The 25,110-nt window shown below is 38.1% G+C and overlaps 1 protein-coding gene across 7 annotated transcripts in view; it reads right to left on the bottom strand.

Annotated features, from left to right (window-relative positions):
- Window positions 1-25,110, bottom strand: part of TPGS2 (tubulin polyglutamylase complex subunit 2) — a 66,978-nt gene that overhangs the window by 9,976 nt on the left and 31,892 nt on the right. For 6 of the 7 annotated variants that reach the window (XR_012032482.1, XM_072829404.1, XM_072829408.1 and 3 more), the window contains exons 3-4: window positions 5,095-5,182; window positions 2,996-3,124 (exon numbers count right to left, since the gene is read on the bottom strand). Coding sequence is in view for 6 of the 7 variants with exons in the window: in XM_072829404.1 (XP_072685505.1) it covers window positions 2,996-3,124; window positions 5,095-5,182 (217 nt within the window). In the remaining variant the exon portion in view is untranslated. The remainder of the gene's footprint in view (window positions 1-2,995; window positions 3,125-5,094; window positions 5,183-25,110) is intronic. The other variant, XM_072829405.1, reaches the window with a different exon arrangement.

Consider the following 25,110-nt stretch of genomic DNA (forward strand, 5'->3'; position numbering starts at 1 on the left):
GAATGTACCATTGACTTGCCATTCCATCTCTCTTCTTCTCCTCAGGCTTCTCTATTCCCTGAGATACAGTAATGAAATTAGGCCAATCAATAATCCTAAAATGGGCTTAGAAGGTTCAAGTGAAAGGAAGAATTGCATGTCTCTCACTTTACATCAAAAGCTAGAAATGATTAAGCTTTGTGAAGAAGGCATGTTGAAAGCTGAGACAGGTTGAATGCTAGGCTTCTTGTGCCAAACAGCCAAGTTGTAAATGCAAAGGAAATGTTCTTGAAGGAAATTAAAAATGCTACTCCAGTGAACACATGAATGATAAGGCAGTAAAACAGCCTTATGGTTAATATGGAGAAAGTTTTAGTGATCTGGATAGAAGATCAAACCAGCCACAACATTTCTTTAAACCAAAGCCTAATCCAGAGCAAGGCTGGCTTCAATTCTAAGGCTGACAGGGGAGGAAGCTGAAGAAGAAAAGTCTGAAGCTAGCAGAGGTTGGTTCACGAGGTTTGAGGAAAAAGCTGTCTCTATAACATAAAAGTGCAAGGCAAACTAGTAAGTTATCCAGAAGATCTAACTAAGATAATTAATGAAGGTGGCTATACAAAATAGCAGATTTTCAATTTAGACACAACATCCTCTATTGGAAGACGCTACTTAGGACTTTTAAAGCAAAAGAAATCAGTGCTTGGCTTCAAAGCCTCAAAGGACAGGCTGACTCCTTTTGTAGGGCTTACTGCAGCTGATGACTTTGTTAAAGCCAATGCTCATTGACCATTCTGAAAATCCTGGGACCTTTAAGAATGGTTAAATCAACTCTGCCTGTGCTCTATAAATGGAACAACAAAGCCCCAATGATAGCACATCTGCTAACAGAGTTTACTGAATATTTTAAGCCCACTGTTGAGACCAACTGTTGAGAAAAAGATTTCTCTCAAAATATTACTGCTTATTGACAATGTACCTGGTCACCTGATAACTCTGATTGGAGACATACAATGAGATGAATGTTGTTCTAATGCCTGCTAACACAACATCCATATTGCAACCCATGGACCAAGAAGTCATTTCAGCTTTCAAGACGTAATAGTTAAGAAATATGCTTCACAGGGCTATATGTGCTATGACTAGTGATTTTCCTGATAGATCTGGGGACAAGTAAACTGAAAACCTTCTGGAAAGGATTCACTATTCTAGATGCCATTAAAAACATTCATGGTTCATGGGTAGATAGTTTTATCAACATTAACAAGACTCTGGAAGAAGTTGATTCCAACCCTCATGCATGACTTTGAGGAGTCCAAGACTTCAGTGGAAAAAGCAGTTGCAGATGTGGTGGAAATAGTGAAAGAACTAGAATTAGAAGGAGAGACTGAAGATGTGACTGAATTGCTGGCAACCTCCTGATAAAACTTGAATGGATGAGAACTGCTTCTTGTGGATGAGTGAAGAAAGTAGTTTCTTGAGATAGCTTCTACTCCTGGTGAAGATGCTATGAAGCCTGTTGATATTAACACAAAGGACTTAGAATATTACATTAACTTAATTGATAAAGCAGTGGCAGGGTCTGAGAAGACAGACATCTATTTTGAAAGAAGTTTTACTGTGGGTAAAATGCTATCAAACAGCACAGCATGCTACAGAGAAATCATTCCTGGAAGGAAATGTCAATCAATGCAGCAAACCTCATTGTTTTAAGAAACTGCCAAGCCACTCCCATCTTCAGCAACCCACCTTCCTATTAAGCAGCCATCAACATGCAGGCAAGACCATCCATCAGCAAAAAGATTACAATTTACTGAAAGCTGATGGTGGTTAGTATTTGTTAGTAATAAAATATTTTTTAAATTAAGGTATGTACATTGTTTTTCTAGACATCATACTTAATAGGCCACGGTATGGTATGAGCTTAACTTTTATATGCACCAGGAAACCAAAAAATTCATTTGCACTTGATTTACTGTGGTGATCGGGAACGGAACCTGCAAAATCTCTAAGGGATACCTGTACTAGTGTCCAACTGCTGTGTGGTTGCTGGAGAAAGCCTTGCATCGGTTCTCCTGCCAGAATTTCAATGTGCCCCAAGGCCTTACCACTGGAGACAGAAGTTGCTTAATCAACATTCATTCTCCTTTTTTAAACCTCAATTCCTGTTTGAGGAGACAATACTGCACAGCTAAATGTATTTCCTCGGTTTCCCCTGCAGCTATGAGTAATCTTTTGACTCTGTTCTGGCTAATGGCTATTGGAAGGCACTTCTGAGAAAACTATTGTTTTCCTGATAAAAAGGGATGGATTTTGCCAAAAGACAGTTTTTGTCGTCGTTTTGCCTTTTATTCTTCTTTTTCCTCCCTGGAGCACAGACTGGAAGCTTGGAGGGACAGCCTGCATTCCTCAGTGATGAGGATGGAAGTGTATCCAAAGGTTGGTGCAAGAGAATCCAGAGGAAGACTTTATCACTGACCTTCTCAAACAGCCATGCCAGCCAAGTTCCAGATTTCTCGTTATGAGAAAAATAAACACCTATTTAGTTTAGACGTTGTAACTGGGTCTCTGATACATGCAGCCAAACACAATTCTAATTGACAAAGTCCTCACTTGTGCTCAGTTGCTCATAGCTTTTAGCAGCCATTTGAATCAGAGATGGCAATTTAGATTCCATGTTCCCTGAAAGCTCTTGATACTGAAATGTTGAGTCAAGTTAATCTATAACATTCATTCATTTACTAAGCATTCATGAAGTACCGGCTATGTGCCAGGCATTGAAGTGGGTGCTGGAAACAAAACAAAAATCTCAACCCTCGCATTTCTACAAGAAAACTTCCTTTGTTGATACAGGGTTTTTTTTCACCTTATTCCCATGGTCCTGAGAAGCCACATATGGGGAAGGTTTTGGCTTTGGGAAAGGTACTATATGCCACAATGTCTTCCTATGGTTTTCAACATTATAAAAGGGAAACAAAGAGGCTAATTTCTAACTCAGACCAGAAGTTCCTTCAGGTACCTTCAAGTGTATCATCCTCCAGGTCTGCCAGAGTTGGTGCATTAGGGAGTGAGTACACGGAAGACTGGTTGAGTTGAGTCAGTTTTGAGATGCTGTTAATTGCCATGCTGCCCAATGGAATGGTGTGCTCTACGGAAACATTAGCAAAGAGAAACAGCCTTATTACCATGATCATCAGAAGGTCTTTTGCTGGAATAACTCAAGCCCAGCTATTGTATGATCCCAGAGCTGAGAAATCTGATGGAAAGTTGAAGGAAGAGGATCAATGCACTATATGACCCAGAGCGCCAACCTTTTTTAAGCAATGGTCACAGGTGAAGAGACCTCCTGCATGCATTAGGGTAGAGTATTGAAAATTTAAAAAGGGTATGCTCAAAAAGAACACAGAAATCAGGGCTAGGGACCCTCTTTGAAGAGCAAAGGACCTAAAAATGTTTTTGCTCCCTCTTTCTCTTACATGAAGGCTTATAATTCCCAAAGAAGTAACAGCTTTGATTATATAACTGACCCATTCTTCTCTTCTTGTAAGCTTTTCAGGATTGAAGATCGCTTCCCCTCTATTTTTTTCTTACTCATCGCAGAGAACTTGACAGCCTTCTTGCCTGATTCTAGTCTTCTGACATTAGGGTATAAATAAGGAATAGGCAACTGTTTATCTTATTATATAGAATCCTTGTCATATAGGATGCTGGACACCGGATGGCATACAAAGACTTAGAAATCTGACTGCTGAAAAAACCTGAAAATACTAAAACAGCTAGTAAACAGACTATGGGAAGTCCAAGCAGAACAGACCATTAAAGAGGTAAACATCAGAAACTGCCTCTGCTGTTAAAGTAGCTATCCAGGAAAGGACAGAAAGGGGGATGGAAATGGGAACAGCATAGGAAGACTAGGATTGGAAGGATTAAATGAGAGGAGGTATTAGAATAATGAACCGGAATTCATTCATAAAAACTTTGTGACTTATTTCTTCTCTGAGGGGCGCTTGTGAAGGGGCTAGCCTGTCTTCACAATATGGGCAAGGGAAAGTCTGACCTTTGGTCTGGTCATGTCCATTCTCTCTCTCACTCCAGACTCCAAAGGCCCTGGTCATGCTTCAAAGAAGGGCTCTTGTGACAGAAATGGTTTCTAGGCCGATGGAAGAAATAATTCCAAGCTAAAAGTTCATGTTAAATGCTTAGTAATAAGCTATAAAGTGCCTCAGGTCAGCTGTGAGAGAGAGAGAGACAGAAAGGCTTTGGGAATTATCATCCAAAAAAAAAAAAAAAAAAAAGGAAGTCAGAGCAAAAGGCAGAGGAAATGAAGGGGAGAAGTCAGTTCTGCAGATCTGCTGTGCAATAAAAATTGCCAAATTCTTTGTGACAGTATGGGGAGGTGCTAGGTACTTCCTGAGGACCAAAGTAGATCTGGGGAGGTGGTTGGAATACAGAGGCAATAAAGGTCTCCTGTGGGCAGGGAAGTCTGTGGCAGGAATGAGCTGGACTCCAATGGATAGAACAGGGTTTCCTGGCTTATGAAATTTTATAGGAGTCTTCACTCAAACATGCAGCACCACCTTTCATGTGTACACAGTACCAGCAATTTCTGAACCTACCAAGTTATGAGTTCCCACATCTGCAACACGAATGTCTGTCCTAAACACTTTAATACTAAAGATGACAATTTTAGAAATGAGGTGGGGAGATGTGAGGGAGAGAAGTTAAAGATCTAGTATGTGAGTCATAGCCCTATGGTCAGTGCCATGCTGGGAATGAAGGAAGCTGCCCCTCTTAAGACAACCATCAGTGGCTGTCCTTTCAGCTCACTCTGAGGAGAATACTCTGAGGTGGAGTCATCGGAGGCTTTAAGTTTGAGGTGGTACAGGAATTTTGTGTAGTGATTAATGTTTTCTAGGAGCCTATTCCAAAAGGAAGCCTCTAAATTGAGCTTCCAGTTAGGTGCCAGCTAGACTCTGGCATAGTGGGTGGTAGGTGTGGGTGATAGGTGAAATAATGATGGTATCTGGACATTGCACTTAGGAAAACTCAAGAAAACCATCCCTATACCCAAACTCTCAGCCAGGGAAATGTTACCTTACAGCAAGAAGGCTGACTCACCATCCAGCTTCACACTCCATGTCATGTGGAAGCCATTGGTCATCAGGTAAAAATTCTTCACATCCTCAGGTAGCATGCAGTTATTTTTCTAAAATCACAAAGCAGCTGAGTGTTAGGTCAGGGCTGAGAAAGGGCACAGGGCTATGCCCCAAAGCATAGGGGAACATTCTGGTAATTATCTACAATCTCCATTAGCAAGTTCCACTTCAAGATGGCAATACAGGAGGCCCCTGAACTCGCTTCTTCCCATAGACACACCAAATCCACAGCTATATAGGGAATAATTCTCTCCTAAAGAAATCCAGAAACTGGCTTAGTAACTCCTACACATTGGGTGAATGAGAAAAAAATGCACATTGAAATGGGTAGGAGAGGCTGAGACACAACTCACCACACCCCCCTTCCCTGCCAACTGGGCACAGCAATACAGAATCAGGAGAGAATTCACAAATCCACTCTTCCCTCTAAGGAGTGAAGGATTTGAGCCTTGTATCTGGCATACCGTCTTTTTAAGATGGTATACCATATCCGCTCATCTCTGAGAGATGAGCTTCCCAGATATCTAGCTTTGAAAGCTAAAGGGGCTTGCTCTGTAAGATACAAAAGGCTATATAACAAACCGAAAAACAGTTCTCAAAGGGCTCATGCATGCAGATTTACCAACATAGGGTCTTTTGTAGAAGCAGCCAACTGAAAAGTACCCAGACTTTCTATGAAAGAGGCTTATTTGCTTATCTTGCAGCATCAGCCTGAGTGGCAACTACCTAATTTAATACACATCTAGGGGCTGACAGAAATACTCCCAAGAGAACAGAGAGGCTGGAGGGCACCATCTTCATGCTCTCTGCCTTGCTCCAGGTCAGCAGTATCTCCCAGAAAAGCACTTGTGCAGCCATCTGATGCACTGGCCTTTGCATCTGCTGCTCAAGGGACACACTCCTTTATTCCTTGGCTCTGGTGGCCAAGGGGCTTACATTTCCAGATCCCACAGGATTGTAACAAAGAAACAGTTCTTAATTGGCTATCCCACTGATGGAGCAGAGTTGGAAGAAAGGCAGGCAGGGACAAGGGACCCCCTGCCCTATGAAGATACCACACTTAAAAGGATTTTACGCCACCCTGTAAGAAATAGACATCCCACATCTGTGAAGTCCAGAGTTCCAAATAAGTTGAACCCAGAGCCCCATACCAATACACATAATTGTCTCAGGAAAAGGAGAATCTTAAAAGCATCAAGGAAAAACTTCTTAATGTACAAGGGAACCCCATAAAAGACTTAAGATTTTGTTTCAGCAAAAACTTTGCAAGACAGAATAGCGTGGCACAGTATATTCAAAGTATGGAAAGAAAGGAACTGCTAGCTAAGAATACTTTATTCAACAAAATTATCCTTCAGAATTTAGTGATAGAGTTTTCCAGACAAGCAAAACTAACGGAGTTCATCATCACCATTTCCTTAAATGGAAAGAGAAGCCATAGCATATGAAAACTATAAAAGAAAAAAAAATCTCACTGGTATAGGCAACCATATACCAAAAGTAGTATGTCAACTACTTATAAAGCTAGTATGCTGGTTTAAAAGGCAACAGTACTAAAATCAACTGTATCTACAATAATTAGTTAAGAGATAAACAGTAATACAAAATATGACATAAATATAAAAAATGGGGAAGGGTGTAAAAATGCATTGCTTCTAGAATGTTTTCAAACTTAAGCAACCAAACCATCAACTTAAAATAGATGGTTACATACAGAGGGTGTTATACATGAACCTCAGAATAACCACAAACTAAAAACCTCTCATACACTTAAAAATGAAGAGAAGGAAATCCAAACATAATACTAAAGAAAGTCACCAAATCATAAGACAACAAGAGAAGAAAGGAACACAAGAGAATTATAAAACAACCAGAAAACAATTGTGGCAGTAAGTAAATACCTATCAATAATCAATATCATACACATACACATTCAAGTCAATAAACTAGAAAGGGATTCGAAGGCTGGCAGAAGCAGCTTCACAACAAAATATAGTAGTAGCTGAATGTAAAAGGCTAGGAAGGCGAGAAAGGTGGAAGGAGGCTGACCATGTAGGGAGAGGACAAAGAAATGGGCCTTCATACCAGGGAGCTCAAGCAGGGAAGACTAATCCCTATAAAGTGTGACTGAAAATCAGAGAAGCTGAACTGTGTAAATTTGGAGTGTGGCTCGGAGCCTGGAGATTTAGAAACCTGCTGATTCAGCAATGGGCTGAGCTGGGACAAGCCCAGTAGAACCAGTCCACCTGGGAGGGCAAGGCATAGCTGCATTGCTGCCCTTAAGGAGACAGCAGCTGAACAGACAGGTAATATAGAGATAGCAGTTTACACAACACCAGGGGCAAATGGGAAACAGATCAGTTCATACAGATTTCAGAGCATGTTGGGGTACTTCTCTGAGAATGAGGGAGTTGGCAGGTGGCATCTTCCTCCTCCTACTCCCCAGGCGAACACAGGGCCCTCTGTGGGAGGTAGGCCTGCACAGACACTTGGTATCTAACCTGCGAGCAGTGTGCCATGCCCACAAGTTCTCCTGAGGACTTGACCCCTCCAAGCCTGCTAGCCTTGACCCTGGGCTCAGGACAAAGTTTGCAAAACTTGTGCATCCCTCACTGATCTCTAGTGGATTCACAGCTGCCACCAGGCATCCCACTCAGTTGCCGCATATCCCCAGCTACTGTCACTTGCCAGCCTTGGCCATACCCAGCCATCCCTGGGCACTGTACACAACTTTGGGCACCCAGCTAAGCTGGTAGGCTGCCCCAAGTTGCTATTGTGCTTCTACAAATCTGGCATAGAACTAGTGGCCCAGCACAAATTTTGCTAATGCCACTGCCCTGCCCCCAAGTTCTCTGGTGGGCATGCACCTGCTGAGCTGACCTGCCTGGGTCCCACTAACACCACAGTGAGCAAGCAGAGCCCAGAACAAGCAGAGTCAGCACAGACAACTGCACTGAAAGTAAAAGTCACTCAGACACAACAGCAGGATATAAACAACATATACAGGATACTCTTCTGAACTGCCAGGTTCAGGTGAACAGAGGAGACTGCATTCTAGGACCTCTTCTTCATAAAGTCATTACTTTTAAAAGGTGAAGACATAGCTGACCTTCCTAACACAGAGAAACAGATAAAGAGAGGCAGACAAAATGAAGAGAAGAGAAATTTAACCTAAATGAAAGAACAAGACAAGGCCATGGCCAATGATCTAAGTGAAACAAATATAAGTAGCATGCCTGATACAGAATTGAAAGCAATGACCATAACGATACTCACTGGATTTGAGAAAAGAGTTGAGGACATCAGTGAGATCCTTAAAACAGAGATTAGGAACAACATAGCAGAGATCAAGTGCTCAATAAATTACATAATAAATGAAACATGCTTGACAGAATGAACAGCAGGCTGGATTAAGCAGAGGAACAAATTAATGACAGAGAAACACAGAGTAATGGAAAGTAATCAAATTGAACAAAAGAAGAATTATGTAAAAAGAGAACAGACTTAGGGAACTCAGTGACTCCATTAAAAGTAATAACACGAGCATTTCTGGAGTCCTTGAAGAAGACAGAGAAAAGGGGGAAGAGAATTTATTTGACAAAATAATAGCTGAACACTTCCCTAATATGGGAAAAGAAACAAATATTCAGATCCAGGAGGAAGAGAAAATCCCCATCCAATTCAACAAAAACAGTTCCCCCACCAAGACATGTTATAAGTAGCAAAATGTAGTGATTAAAACAAAAAGGCAGCAAGACAAAAGAAGACAGTAAGGTACAAGGGAACACGCATAAGGTTAGGAGGGAATTTTTCAGTAGAAACTTTTCAAGAAAGAAGAAAGTGGCTTTCAAAGTGCTGAATGGGAAAAAATCTGCAGCCAACAATAGTCTACCCAGTGAGGCATTCATGCAGAATAGAGAGCTTCCCCCCAAAAAAACTAAAGGAATTCATGATCACTAAACCAGCCCTGCAAGAAATATTAAAGGGGACTCTTTCAGTGGAAAGGAGAGACCAGTGATAATATAAAGGCAGGAAACACAAAAGCTGTAGAAATGAATATTGCTGTGAAAAAGAGGAGTCAAGAAATTCACAAGATAAAAGGATGTAAAAATATGACAATATATACCTAAAACATGGGGAGGAAAAGAGTAAAGAATGGGTTCAAACCTAAACAACCATCAACTTAATATACACTGCTCTATGCAAAATAGGTTATATACAAACCTAATGGTAACCATATATCAAAAACCACTGATAAAAGTCAAAGTACAAAGAGAAAGAAATCCAAGTATATAACTAAAGAAAATGAGCAAAACACAAAAGAAAGACAAGGGTCAGAGAAAGTCTTCAGAAACCACCACAAAGATGGAACTGGAAGGTATTATGCTGAGTGAAGTAAGTCAATCAGAGAAGGACAAACATTGTATGTTCTCATTCATTTAGGGAATATAAATAATAGTGAAAGGGAATATAAGGGAAGGGAGAAGAAATGTGTGGGAAATATCAGAAAGGGAGACAGAACATAAAGACTCCTAACTCTGGGAAACGAACTAGGGGTGATTGAAGGGGAAGAGGGTGGAGGGTGGGAGTGAATAGGTGACGGGCACTGAGGGGGGCACTTGACGGGATGAGCACTGGGTGTTATTCTGTATGTTGGTAAATTGAACACCAATAAAAAATAAATTTATTATTAAAAAAAAGAAAAAAAAAGAAACAACCACAAAACAAGTAATAAAATGACAATAAATACATATCTATCAATAATTACTTTGAATGTAAATGGACAGAATGCTCCCATCAAAAGGCAGAGGGTGACTGGTGAAAAACCAAGACCCATCTATATGCTGTCTAAAAGAGACTCATTTTATACCTAAAGATTGAAAGTGAGGGGATGGAGAAACATCATAGAAATGGATGTCAAAAGAAAGCTTTAGTAGCAAACTTATACTGGGCAAAATTGATTTTAAAATAAAGACTGTAGGGCAGCCTGGGTGGCTCAACGGTTTAGTGCCGCCTTCGGCCCGGGTCGAGGTCCTGGAGACCTGGGGTTGAGTCCCACATCGGGCACCCTGCATGGAGCCTACTTCTCCTTCTGCCTGTGTCTCTGCCTCTCTCTCTCTCTGGGTCTCTCATGAATAAATGGAAGTTTAAAAAAATAAAAAATAAAATAAAGGCTGTAACAAGAGACAAAGAAGGACACTATATGATAAAAGAACAAACCAACAAGAAGATATAACAGTTGTAAATATTTATGCGTCCAACAGAGGAACACCCAACTACATAACAGTAACAAACATAAAGGAACTGATAATAATAATAGTAGGAGACTTTAACACCCCATTTATGTCAATGGACAGATCATCTCAACAAGGAAAAAATGGCTTTTAATGACACACTGGAACAGATGGATTGAACAAATATATTCAGAACATTCCAACCTAAAACAATAGAATACACATTTTTTTCAAGTGCACATGGAACATTCTCTAGAACAGATCACATATTAGCCCACAAAATAAACCTCAACAAATTCAAGAAGATGGAAATCATACCATACATATTTGCTGAGCACAACTCTATGAAACTAAAAGTCAGCCACAAGAAAAAAATCTGGAAAGACCAGATATACAGAGGTTAAATAGCCTGCTACTAAACAATAAATGGGTCAACAGAAATCAAAGAAGAAATTAAAAAGTACAAGGAAACAAATGAGAATGAAAACACAACAGTCCATATAAATTTTAGGATTGTTTTTTCCAGTTCTGTGAAAAATGTTGATGGTATTTTAATAGGGACTGAAATGAATGTAGATTGCTTTGTATAGTTTAGAGATTTTAACAATATTTGTTTTTTTAAATCCATGAGCATGGCATGTTTTTCCATTTCTTTGTGTCTTCCTCAATTTCTTTCATAAGTGTTCTAAGTTTTCAGAGTACAGATCTTTTACTTCTTTTGTTAGGTTTATTCCTAGGTATCTTACAGTTTCTGGCACAATTGTAAATGAGATCAATTCCTTGATTTCCCTTTCTTCTGCCTGTCAATGAATAGAAATGCAACTGACTTCTGTGCATTGATTTTATATCCTGCACCCTTGCAGAATTCCTGTATCAGTTCTAGTAATTTTTCGGTGGAGTTTTTCGAGTTTTCTTCATAGAGTATCGTGTTGCCTGAAAAGAGTGAAAGTCTGACTTATTTTCTGCCGATTTGGATGCCTTTTATTTCCTTTTGTTATGTGACGGCTAAGGCTAGGACTTCCAGTACTGTGTTGAACAACAGTGGTGAGAGTGGACATTCCTGTTGTGTTCCTGACCTTAGGGAAAAGCTGTCAGTTTTTCCCCATTGAGGATGCCATTTACTGTGGGTTTTTAGTACATGGCCTTTATAATATTGAGGTATATTCCCTCTATACATACACTGTGGAGAGTTTTTATAAAGGAAGGATACTGTATTTTGTCAAATGCCTTTCTGCATCTATTGAAAAGATCACAAGGTTCTTGTCTTTTCTATTATTAATGCGGTAGAACCAGAAAACACCCTGAATAGCCAAAGTAATGTTGAAAACGAAAACCAAAGCTGGAGCATCAGAATTCTAGACTTCAAGCTGTATTACAAAGCTGTAATCATCAAGACAGTATGGTTCTGGCATGAAAAAAGATACACAAATGAATAGAATAGAAAACCCATAAATAAACCCACAACTATACAGTCAATAAATCTTCAGAAAGCAGGAAATAACCAATGTAAAAAAGACAGTCAACAAATGGTGTTAGGAGAACTGGACAGTGATGTGTGAAAGAAAAAAACTGGACCACTTTCCTACACTAAACACAAAAATTAAAAGTGGATTAAAATTTTAAGTGGATTAAAAGACTTAAATGTGAGACCTGAAACCACAAAAATCCTAGAAGAAAACAGAAGCAGTAACCTCTCTGACATAGGCCATAGCAACATTTTTCTAGATATATCTCCTGAAGCAAGGGATAAAACCAAATTAATTATTAGGACTACATCAAAATAAAAAGCTTCCGCACAACAAAGGAAACAATCAACAAAACTAAAGGCAACCTACAGAATGGGAGAAAATATTTGCAAATGACACACTCAATAAAGTGTTAACATCCCAAATACAGAAATAACTTATCAACCTCAATACCCAAAACCCAAATAATCCAATTTAAAAATGGGCAGAAGACACGGGGATAAATTTCTCCTAAGAAAATATATAGATGGCTAAAAGAGACATGAAAAGATGCTCAACATCAGTATCAGGGAAATACAAATCAAAACGACAATGAGGGCAGCCCCGGTGGCGCAGCGGTTTAGCGCCGCCTGCAGCCCAGGGCATGATCCTGGAGACCGGGGATCGAGTCCCAAGTCAGGCTCCCTGCATGGGGCCTGCTTCTCCCTCTGCCTGTGTCTCTGCCTCTCTCTCTCGCTCTGTGTCTCTCATGAATAAATAAAAAATAAAATCTTAAAAAAAAAAACAAAAAACCCCCCACAAAACTACAATGAAATATCATCTCATGCCTATCAGAATGGCTTAAATCAGTAACAAGAAACAATAGGTGTTATTTAGGGAGGATGTGAGAAAAGGGAACCCTCTTATACTGTTGGTGGGAATGCAAATCAGTGTAGCCACTGTGGAAGACAGTATGGAGGCTCCTCAAAAAATTAAAAATAGAACTAGCCTACAATCCGGCAATTGCACTACTGGATATTTGCCCAAAGAACACAAAAACAGTAATTCAAAGAGATACATACATGCTCTCCTATGCTTACTGCAGCATTATTTATAAGAACCAAACTATGGAAGCAGCCCAAGTGTCCACTGATTGATGAATGGATGAAGAAGAGGTGGGGTGTGCATGTGTGCATACACACACACACACACACACACACACGTATGTATGAGAATATAGATACTATTCAGCCTACAAAAGAGTGAAATCTTTCCATTTGCAAAGACTTGGATGGAACTACAGAGTATCATAACAAACAAAATAAGTGAGTTAGAGAAAGAAAAACACCATGATTTCATTCATATGTGGAATTTAAGAAACAAAACAAATGCTCAAAGTGGAAGAAAAAGTTAGACAATTTCAAAAACCAGATTCTTAATTCTAGAAAACTGATGGTTACCAGAGGGGAGGTGAGTGGGGGGATGGGTTAAATAGGTGATGTAGATTAAGGAGTGCACCTGTGATGAGCACAGGGCCATGTATGGAAGTGCTGGATCAGTATATTGCACACCTGAAACTAATAAAACAGTGTATGTTAACTGCAATTAAAATACAAACATAAAAAAATATTTTAAATGTAAATCAACTAAATACTCCAATCAAAAGACATACAGTAGCTGAATAGATTTAGAAAGAAAAAAACAAACAAACAGGAAAACAAGACTGATGCATTTGCTGCCTATAGAAGACTCATTTCAGACCTAAGGACACACCTAGACTGAATGTGAAGGGAAGGAAAAAGAGATTCTACATAAATGGAAATGAAAATAAAAGCTGGGGAAGCAGTACTTGTAAGAGAAAGAAGACTTTAAAACAGACTGAAAAAGAGATAAAGATTACATAATGATAAAGAGGTCAATCCAACAAGAACATATAACAATATCTATATGCCCAACATGGGAGAACCTAAACATGTAAAGCAATATTAACCTACCTAAAGGGAGAAATGGGTAATAATATAATAATACTATGGGATTTTTAACACCCCACATGCATCATTGGATGATACGTCATCCAGACAATCAATAAAACAGTGGCCTTAAATGACACATTAGACCAGATGGACTTAATAGATACATACAGAACATTCCATCTAAAAACAGGAGAATACACATTCTTTTTAAGTGCACATGGAACATTCTTCAGGACAGATCACATGTTAGGCCACAGAACAAATTTCAATAAATCTGGAAGACTGAAATCCTATCAAGCATCTTTTCAAACAACTGTGACATGAAATGAGAAATCAATAATAAGAAAAAAAACTGGGAAAAACCACAAACACATGGGAGGCTAAACAACATGCTACTAAACCACCAATGGGTCAAAGAACTCAAGGAGGAAATCAAAAAATACTTTGTGACTAATAAAAATGAAAACACAACATTCCAAAATACATGAGATGTAGCAAAAACTGCTGTCAGAACGAAGTTTATAGTAATGGAGACCTAACTCAAGAAACAAGAAAAAATCTAAATAAAAGTCTAACTTTACACCTAAAGGAACTAGAAAAAGAATAAATGAAGGTAAAAGACAGTAGAAGTAAGTAAATAATAGAGATCAAAGCTAAAATTAGGGCAGCTCGGGTGGCTCAGCGGCTTAGCGGCGCCTTTGGGCCAGGGTGTGATCCTGGGGACCTGGGATCGAGTCCCACATCAGGTTCCCTGCATGGGGCCTGCTTCTCCCTCTGCCTGTGTCTCTACCTCTCTCTGTCTATCATGAATAAATGAATATGATCTTTTAAAAAAAAGATCAGGGATCCCTGGGTGGCGCAGCGGTTTGGTGCCTGCCTTTGGCCCAGGGCGTGATCCTGGAGACCCGGGATCGAGTCCCACGTCGGGCTCCCGGTGCATGGAGCCTGCTTCTCCCTCTGCCTGTGTCTCTGCCTCTCTCTTTCACTCTCTGTGACTATCATAAATAAATAAAAATTAAAAAAATAAAATAAAATAAAGATCAAAACTAAAATTAATGAAATAGGGTAAAAAAAATAAAAAAGATAAATGAAACTAAGACATGATTCTTTGAAAAGATAAACAAAACTGATAAACTCTTAGGCTCATCAAAAGAGGGCTCAAATAAATAAAAACAAAAATGAAAGAGAAATTACAACTGAAACCATAAAAATACAAAGGATTATAAAATACTACTACAAATAATTATACACCAGCAAATTGGACAATCTAGAAGAAACGGATATACTCCTAGAAGCATACAATTTTCCAAGACTGAATCAGGAAGACACAGAAAATCTGAACAATTACTAGTAATAAAATGGAACCAGTAATAAAAATATCTCACAACAAAAGTCCAGAACCAGATGGCAAGGGAATGCTACCAAATATTTAAAGAAGAGTTATTAATACCTAATATCTATACTTCTGAAACTATTCCAAAAATTGAAGAGGAAAGAACACTTCCTAACCCATTGTACAAGACCCTGATACCCAAATTAGATAAAATTTCTAATGAACATAGATGGAAAAATCCTTAACAAATATTAGCAAACTGAATTCAATGATACATTTAAAGGATCATATGCCATGATCATGTGGGATTTATTCCAGGGATGAAAGGATAGTTTGGTATCCACAAACCAAACCAATGTGTTATGCCACATTATCAAAATGAAGGATAAAACTCATGTGATCATCTCAGTACTTGCAGAAGAAGAGCTTGACAAAATTCAACATTTATTTATGATAAAAACTCTCAATGAAAAGTGGATATAGAAGTGAACACACCTCAACATAATAACGGCCATGTATAACAAACCAACAGCAAACATCACACTAGCAGTAAAAAGCTGAAAACTATTCCTCTAAGCTCAGGAATGAGAGAATGTCTGTTCTTGCGACTTTCGTTCAACACAGTACTTGAAATCCAACAATAAAAGAAATAAAAAGCATCTAAACTGAAAGAAATAAGTAAAACTGAACTATCTGCAGATGACATGAACATAAAGTAACATAAAGAAATGCTGCGTTTCTATACACCACTACCAATCTTTCAGAAAGAGATATTTAGAAAACAATCCCATCTACAATTTCATCAAAAATAATACCTAAAAATAAATTTAATAAGAGGTGTACTCTGAAAACTCTGTAACGTTGATTTAAAAAATTGAAGATGGCGCAAGTAAACAGAGATACCATGCTAATGGATTAGAAAAATTAATATTGGTAAAATGTCCATACTACCCAAAAAGATATACAGATTTGCATCAAATTTGCATCAAAATTGCTTGATTTTCCCTATTTCCTGGGAAATAACAAAATTGGAGGTATCACACTCCCTGACTGCAAACTATACTACAAAGGTATAGGTAATCAAAACCATATGGTACTGGCACAAAAGCTGACACACAGATCAAGAGAACAGAGAACCCAGAAATAGATCCATAGCTTTATGGTTAATTAATATATAACAAAGGAGGCAAGAATATATAATGGGGAAAAAAGAGCCTCTTCAATAAATGGTGTTGGGAAAACTGGACAGCTGCATGCAAAAGAATGAAACTGAACCACTTTCTTGCACTATATACAAAATTTACCTCAGAATGGATTAAAGACTTAAAAGTAAGGCCCGAAACCATAAGACTCATGAAAGAAAACCACTGGACACTGGTCTCAGCCATAATTTTTTGGATCTGTTTCCTCAGGCAAGAGCAATAAAGCAAAAATAAACAAATAGGACTAAATCAAATTAAAACAATTGTACAGCAAAGGAAACATCAACAAAAAGAGAAGGGAAATAACATTTCTAAATAATACATCCAATAAGGGGTCAATATCCAAAATCCATTAAAAAAACCCTCATGCAACTGAACACCATAAAAATCCAAACAATCCAATTAAAAATGAGCAGAGGGCCTGAATAGATATTTCTCCAAAGCAGACATACAGATGGCCTATTGACACATTTTGAAAAGATGCTCAACATCACTCATCATCAGGGTGATGCAAAACAAATCCACAATGAGATATTACCTCACACCTTTCAGAATGGACAGTAAACACACACACACAATAATATCGGTGAGGATGTGGGAAAAGGGAACCCTTGTGCACTGTTGGTGAGAATGCAAACTGGTACTGTTGCTATGGAAAACAGTATGAAAATTCCTTTAAAAATTAAAAATAGAGGGATGCCTGGGTGGCTCAGCAGTTAAGCGTCTGCGTGATCCTGGAGTCCCACGATCGAGTCCCACATCGGGCTCCCTGCATGGAGCGGGCTTCTCCCTCTGCCTGTGTCTCTGCCTCTCTCTCTCTCTCTCTCTCTGTATCTCTCATGAATAAATAAACAAAATCTTAAAAAAAAATTAAAAATAGAACTACAATTCCAGACAAGTCCATTTCTGGCTATTTATCTGGAGAAAATGAAAACCCTAATTCAAAACCCTTATGTTCACAACAGCATTATTTACAACAGCAAGATATAGAAGCAACAAGTGTTCATGGATACATGAATGGATAAAGAAAATGTGGTTTGTGTGTGTGTGTGTGTGTGTGTGTGTATATATATATATATATATATAGAATATATACATGGAATACTATTCAGCCTAAGAAAGAATGAAATCTTACCATTTGCAACAAAAAAGACAGACCTAGAGGAAAAGTATACAAAGTGGAATAGATCAGAGAAAAATAAGTATCATATGATTTCACTTATATATGGAATCTAAAAAATAAACAGAATGAACAAAGCAAAAGAAAACAGACTCATAAATACAGAGAATTGGTAGTTGTTTGGAGAGAGGTGAGTGAGGAATGGACAAAATAGGTAAAGGGGATTAAGAGGTCCAGTCCAACTTCCAGGTATAACATAAATAAATCACAGGGATGTAAAGTATATCATGAGAATAACTTCAGTTTTTAAAATATTTTTAGAAAAGATTTTATTTATTTATTCATGAGATACACACAGAGAGAGGCAGAGACACAGGCAAAGGGAGAAGCTGGCTCATGCAGGAAGCCTGATGACTCCAGGATCACGCCCTGGGCTGAAGGAGGCGCTCAACCGCTGTGGCACCTAGGTGTCCCTAACTTCAATTTTAAGGACATGCAGAGACTGAAGGGATGGAAACAGACATTTCACACAAATTGAAACCAAAAAGAGCAGAGGTAGCTTTACCTGTATCAGAAAAAAACACCCTTTAAGACAAAGGCTGTAATAGGGAAAAAAGAAGATCATTATTTAAAGATAAAAGGGTCAATTTGAGAAGAGGATACATCAAATGCAGGAGCACTTAAATATATAAATCAAATTATTAGCAGGCCTAAAGGGAGAAATAGATAGCAATACAATAATAATAGGGTATTTCAATACCCTATTTCCATCAATGAATAGATTATCCAGGCAGAAAATCAATAGAGGCACTGGACTTAAATGAACATTAGACCAGATGAACTTAATAGACACTTACATCCACAAGCAGAATACACATTTTTCTCAAGCACATATGGAACACTCTTCAAGACAGAAGAGTGGCCCCCAAACAAGTCCTAATAAAATTAAAAGACTGAAATCGGGGATCCCTGGGTGGCTGGGTGTGATCCTGGAGTCCCGGGATCGAGTCCCACATTGGGCTCCCTGCATGGAGCCTGCTTCTCCCTCTGCCTGTGTCTTTGTCTCTCTCTCTGTCTCTCATGAATAAATTAATAAAATCTTTAAAAAAATAAAAATAAATAAAAAGACTTAAATCATATCAAGTATCTAATCACAATGGTATGAAACTAGAAATCAATTAAAAGAAAATTGGAAATTTCACAAGTATGTAGAAATGAAACAACTTGCTCAGAATCAATGGCTCAAAAAAGAAATCAAAAGAGAAATAAAAAATGATCTGTGACCAAAGAAAATGGAAATACAACATGCCCAAACAACTTAGGGAATTAGCAAAAGCAGTTCTATGAGGGAAGTTATGGTGATAAATGCCTACATTAAGAAATCAGAAAAACCTCAAATAAGCAATCTAACTTTACATCTCAAGGAACTAGAAAAAGAACAAACTAAAGAGAAAGAAGGAAATACCACAGATTAGAGCAAAAATAAGGACTAACAAGATAAAACATCAGTGAAACTAAGAGTTAAAAAAAAAAGAAAAAGATAAGCCTTTAGCTAGAATCCCCAAGACAAAAAGAGGACTCAAATCGGAAATGAAAAGGAAGGGGCAGCCCGGGTGGCTCAGTGGTTTAGCGCTGCCTTCGGTCCAGGGCCTGGTCCTGAAAACCCAGGATCGAGTCCCACGTTGGGCTCCCTGCATGGAGCCTGCTTCTTCCTCTGCCTCTCTCTGTGTGTCTCTTATGAATAAATAAATACAATCTTAAAAAAAAAAAAAAAAGAAATGAAAAGGAAGACATTACAAGAGATACCACAGAAATACAGAGAATGAGAAAAACCAATGTAGGGATGCTTGGGTGGCTCAGTGGTTGAGTGTCTGACTTTGATTCAGGTTGTGATCCCGGGGTCTTGGGATCAAGTCCTGGCATCGGGCTTCCCCCAGGGAGCCTGCTTCTCTTTCTGACTAGGTCTCTGTCTCTCTGTGTCTCTCATGAATAAATAAATAAAATCTTTAAAAAATAAAAATAAAAGAGAAAAACTAGTTCAAGTAATTATATACCAACAAACTGGAAAACCTAGAACAGGAAAATTAGTAGAAATATTCTATCTCCTAAGACTGAATCATGAGTAGAAAATCTGAACAGGCAAATTACTAGTAAGGACACTGAAACTGTAATTAAAAGCCTCCAAACAAAAATCAAGGACCAGATGGCTGTTACGTATAATTCATAATTGAATTCTACCAAATATTTAAATAATTATTAAAAAATAAAATATTTTTATTTTAAAAAAATAAAAAAAATAATTTAATAAAATAAAAACATAATTATTAAAATATTTGTCTCAAACACATCCAAAATATATGAGGAAGAAACACTTCCAACCTCATTTTACGAGGCTGGCATTACCTTGCAACCAAAACTAACACAGGCACTATAAGAAAATTACAGGCCAATAGCCCTGATGAACATAGATGCAAAAATATACTCAACAAAGTATCAGCAAACCAAAACCAAAAACATATAAAAAAAGATCATACACCCTGATCAAGTGGGATTATTTCAGAGATGCAAGGATGGTTCAACATTGAGAAATCAATGTGAAACACCACATTACCAAAATGAAGTATAAAAACCACATGATTATCTCAGTAGAATCAGAAAAGGCATTTGAAAAATTCAGTACATTCATGACAAAAACTTTCAACAAAGTGGGTTGAGAACATACCTCAACATAATAAAGGCTGTATGTGACAAACCCACAACAAACATCATACTGGATGAGAAGCTAAAGCTTTTCCTTTAAGATCAAGAACAAGGCAACGATGCTCACTCTTGGTAGAGTCCTGGAAGCCAAGGCCAGAAAAATCAGGCAAGAAATAGCAATATAAGGCATCCAAATCAGAAAGGAAGAAATAAAACAGTCTCTATCTGCAGATGACCTATTATTTAGAGAAAACTCTAAAGACCCCACAAAAAAACTATTAGAACTAATACCCCAAACCAATAAAATTGCAGGATACAAAATCAACATACGGAAATCAACTACATTTCTATACACTAATAACTATCAGAAAGAGAAATTAAGAAAACAGTGTCATTTACAGCTATATCAAAAAGAATAAAATACCTAGGGATAAATTTAACGAAGGAGGTGAAAGACCTATATACACTGAAAATTCTAAGACACCAATGAAAGAAATAGAAGAAAAATGCAATATATATGAAGACACAATATTCATGGATTGGAAGAAAAGGGATACAATTCCTATGAAAATCCCAATGGTGTTCTTCACAGAAATAGAAAAAAACAGTCCTAAAGTCTGTATGGATTCACAGAAAACCCAAAAAGCCAAAGCAATCTTGAGAAAAAAGAACAAAGCTAAAGGCATTACAGTTTTTTTTAAATCTCAAACTGTATTACAAAGCTATTATAATTAAAACTGAGTGGTACTGGCATAAAAGCAAACACATAGATTGGGAGAGCCCAGAAATAAACCCACACATCCATGGTCAATTAATTTCTGACAAAGGAGCCAAGAAAATACAATGCAGAAAGGATAGTTTCTTCAATAAATGGTGTTAGGAAAACTGGAAAGCCACAAGTAAAAGAACTAAATTTGGTCACAATCTTACACCATACACAGTAATCAACTCAAAATGGATTAAAGAGTTGAATATAAGACCTGAAACCATAAAACTCCTAGAACAAACCATATGGGGTAAACTTAACATTGGTGTTGGGAATGTTTTTCTATTTGGCACCAGAAGCAAAGGCAATAAAAACAAAGATAAACAAGTGGGATATATCACATCACTTGTTATGTACTGCCAAAGGAAACCATCAACACAGTGAAAAGTAACCTAGTGAATAGGAGAAAATATTTGCAAATCATTTACCTGATACGGGGTCAATATCTAAAATATATAAAGAACTCATACAACTCAATAGAAAAAACAATCTAATTTACAAACAAGTTGAGGAACTAAATAGACATTTTCCCAAATAAGACATACAAATGGCAACAAGTATATGAAAAGGTGTTCAACAGCACTAATTGTCAGGGATATAGAAATCAAAACCACAATGAGGTATCACCACCTCACACCTGTTTTGACTATTATCCAAACGACGAGTGCTGGTGAGGACGCAGGGAAAAAGAGATCCTTACTCACTTCTGGTGGGAATATGAATTGGTACAGTCACTACGGAAAACAGTACAGAGGTTCCTCAAAAAATTAAAAATAGGAACTACTATATGATGCAGCAATTCCACTTCTGGGTATTTATCTAAAGAAAATATAAACACTAATTCAAGATCTATGCATCTCTGTTTCAGTGCAGCACTACTTACAAAAGCCAAGATAGGGATAAAAACCTGTGTCCACTAATGGCTGAATAAACGAAGAAAGTATGATCTACACACACACACACAACATACACCGTGGAATATTATTCAGCCACAAAAAAAGAATGAAATCTTGCTATTTGTGACAGCATGGATGGATCTCTAGGCCATTATCCTAAGTGAAACAAGTCAGATAAATACTATATGATTTCACTTCTAAGTGGAATCTAAACAAACAAGCACATAGCTACAAAGGATAAATTGGTGACTGTCAGAGGCGGGGGTGAGGAATGGGCAAAAATCGGTCAAAAAGTATAAATTTCTAGTTCTAAGTAAGTTGAGATCTAAAATACAGCAAGGTCACTGGAGTTGACAATATTGTACTGTGTATTTGAAAGTTGCTTGGCAAGTAAATCTTAAAAGTTCTCATTATAAGAAAAATAAAACTTAAAATTATGTGTGGTGATGAATGTTAAGTAAATATATGGTGGAAATCATTATATATAAATATATCAAATGTTATACATCTAAAACTAATACAATGTTGTATGTCAATTATATCTCAATAACATTTAAAATAAAAACAACTCCATTAGAGGAGGCACAGTATGTAGGACAATCTCCAGCTGGATCTTTTTTTTGCCTCACCAGATAAGGCCGAGTATGCATCTGCCCTGCAGTTGACAATGGCTCAGCGGAGAGGCGTTAGCTGGAGAAAGGGCTAAGGAAGCAGCTGAGGATGTGGCGGCTTAGGGGAACAATGTCTGAGGGGAGAATCTAGGCAAACTTCTGATGATAGTGGAAGAAAATAATTACTGCTATAAATTCCAGACCCATGCTCACAAATTACTTTTTGAAATAAAGTATTGGATAAATAAGAACATCTTCAAAGTGAAGAGCATATACTCCTCAAACATTTAATGTAATGAGCCTAAGAGTTCTGAAAGATTTTAGGAAGTAAAAATGTACAACAGGACATGAACAAGTATTTCATATGGATAGCAAATTATCTAATCTGGGTGGAAAGAATAAAGGAACAGCTTAGCATCCTTTCAGGAGGCCCTAGGAGCATGCCCTAAATTCTACATAACTCACATCAGTGCACATGCCTGATCAGTCTTCTCTACCCCATCAAGCCTGGAGTGTACAGAAAGACGAGTTCTTCACTTCCTTTCCTGGACCCTTCCTGTCAGGGCTATACAGACAGAAGGGCAATATAATAGTAACTCCATTCAAAACTCTTGGCTTATCGGACCCCTTGAGATGAGATACTGAACACTGCTCTACGTCACACTGCTGGTCAGTTCTAAGCTGCCAGTGCATGGGCGAGTTAGAGCCTAGCAGGACAATCTGCATTTACTTTCCAATTCTGCCACTAGCTGAGTGACCTTGAATGCCACTTAAACTCTGTGAATCCAGGTTCAAGAATAATCTCTAAGACAGTCTAAAAACCACTGGAGACAGGAGGAGGTGGAAGCTTGGCAGGTAATTAAGATTTTAGAACGGTATCTTCAAGAACTATAGGTGAGAAGCAAACTTGAACCTTGCAGATGATTTTAAGCAGTGTTTTTAAATTACTGTATGCACAACAGCTGTCATTTTAATGAAATGGGTTTTTCATTTTCCTGATCTATGAAAGAAAATATGCATTGTGATCAGTTTTGTTTGATCTTTTGCCATCTAGTTCCCAATCTCACAGATGTGTAACCTAAGGGATTCTCTGACTCCTTGGCTAACTTACTTATTTTCCTACTTAGTCAGCTGTCTGGAGTTTAGGGCTTAGTGCCTCATGAATGGCACATTCTATGTGCCCTTCAGAGAGGAAAAGTGTGTACACAGATGCTGTTCTCCCATCCCCAGAACCCCTGTTAGTGTTCTGACAAAATTCTTCCTTCTTGTCCCCCCAAAGTCCAGGCATCTACTCAGATTTTAGTCACTAGTGCCATCTAGTGGTGGAGATGTGGAAACTACTGTCTACCAGACTTTCTAACCTGGATTCCATGAAATCCCAGCGAAGGGCTAAGGTGGCATTCATTGTTCATCTTTAAATTAGGCTGGAGAATTTCAGTAGTAATGATTATATTATATATAATATATTATATAATATATATTATATATCAATATAATATAATTAATTATATTAATAATTAATATTAGTCTCCAGCTAACGCCTCTCCGTGTTAATATATAATATATATTATATATTAATATATAATATAATATCATAATATTTATAATAAATATAATATTTATTATTTCAGTAAGGGATGAAATTCTTGTATTATTTTATACTATCACTGAAAAAATTATTCAGGATTCATAAACAACAAAAATCAGTGAAATCAAATTTTAATACACTGAATACTAATATAAACATACAAAATTTCAAGTAGATCAAGTTCATGAAAATCTTAAGCCTGCACTGTCATTATTACATACATCACCATGGGCCCTGGCTCTGCTGCTTCCTTGCTGCAGATCTCACCACCAGGCATCCCAGACTGTGGCTGGTCCTGCAGTACATCTGTCCCTTCCTTCAGAGTGGGGCTTTGGGTGACTCCTTTACCCTGGCCTGTCCAACTCAGAGCTACTGACATTTTAATTTCTCTCCTTCCCAATCTGGAAAAAGACTGCTCTTCTGTAGGGAACAATCTGCCAACTTCAGAGGGCTTCTCCCCACCAGGTTCATGCTGTCTTTATTTTGTGGGGCACAGGGGAGGAGGATGAATGAGGGGGTATCAGGAATGGAAGGAATATTTGCAGAGAAAGTCAAGAGAGAATCTCACTGTTACCAGTGTCTGAAATAATAAGGTGGCATCAACATGGTACTGCAATCTCTGTAGCCCACTATTGATTCTGCAGTTTCCAATTTTCATTTTTCTTTTCTTCTTCCAAGGAGGCTACCTACAATAACTTCTTCAAGTTACACTAGGAAGAGGCCACCACAAGTAGTATTACTAGTTCATCAAATGAAGGACTTGAGCCACTCTGATATTTTGGAAGCTATCAGCTTTATTTCCAGAAACCTTCCTGAGGACTGCCTGAGCCTGGAGGGAATGGCTAAGCGCGGTCCCCTTCCTCATGTTCATCTTCTCTACTGTAGGAATCCTGTATCCCACTGGTCCCTCCCTTCAGAGTTCACTGTATGGGGGAAGCGGGCAGGGCAGCAGATGCAAGAGCAGGCAGGCAAGGGAACTAGGGCACAGAAACTAATGGTTCTTTAAGTGCTTGTCCATGCTAGGCAGGCTTTCCATACACCTGTTGACAAGCACAATGGAAGAAGAATTGCCCAAGACACCCCTCGCACTAAAATCTAACTGGAAACTGA

This window comes from Canis lupus, chromosome 6 (genome assembly GCF_048164855.1).
Source record: "Canis lupus baileyi chromosome 6, mCanLup2.hap1, whole genome shotgun sequence".
Taxonomy (NCBI): Eukaryota; Metazoa; Chordata; class Mammalia; order Carnivora; family Canidae; genus Canis; species Canis lupus.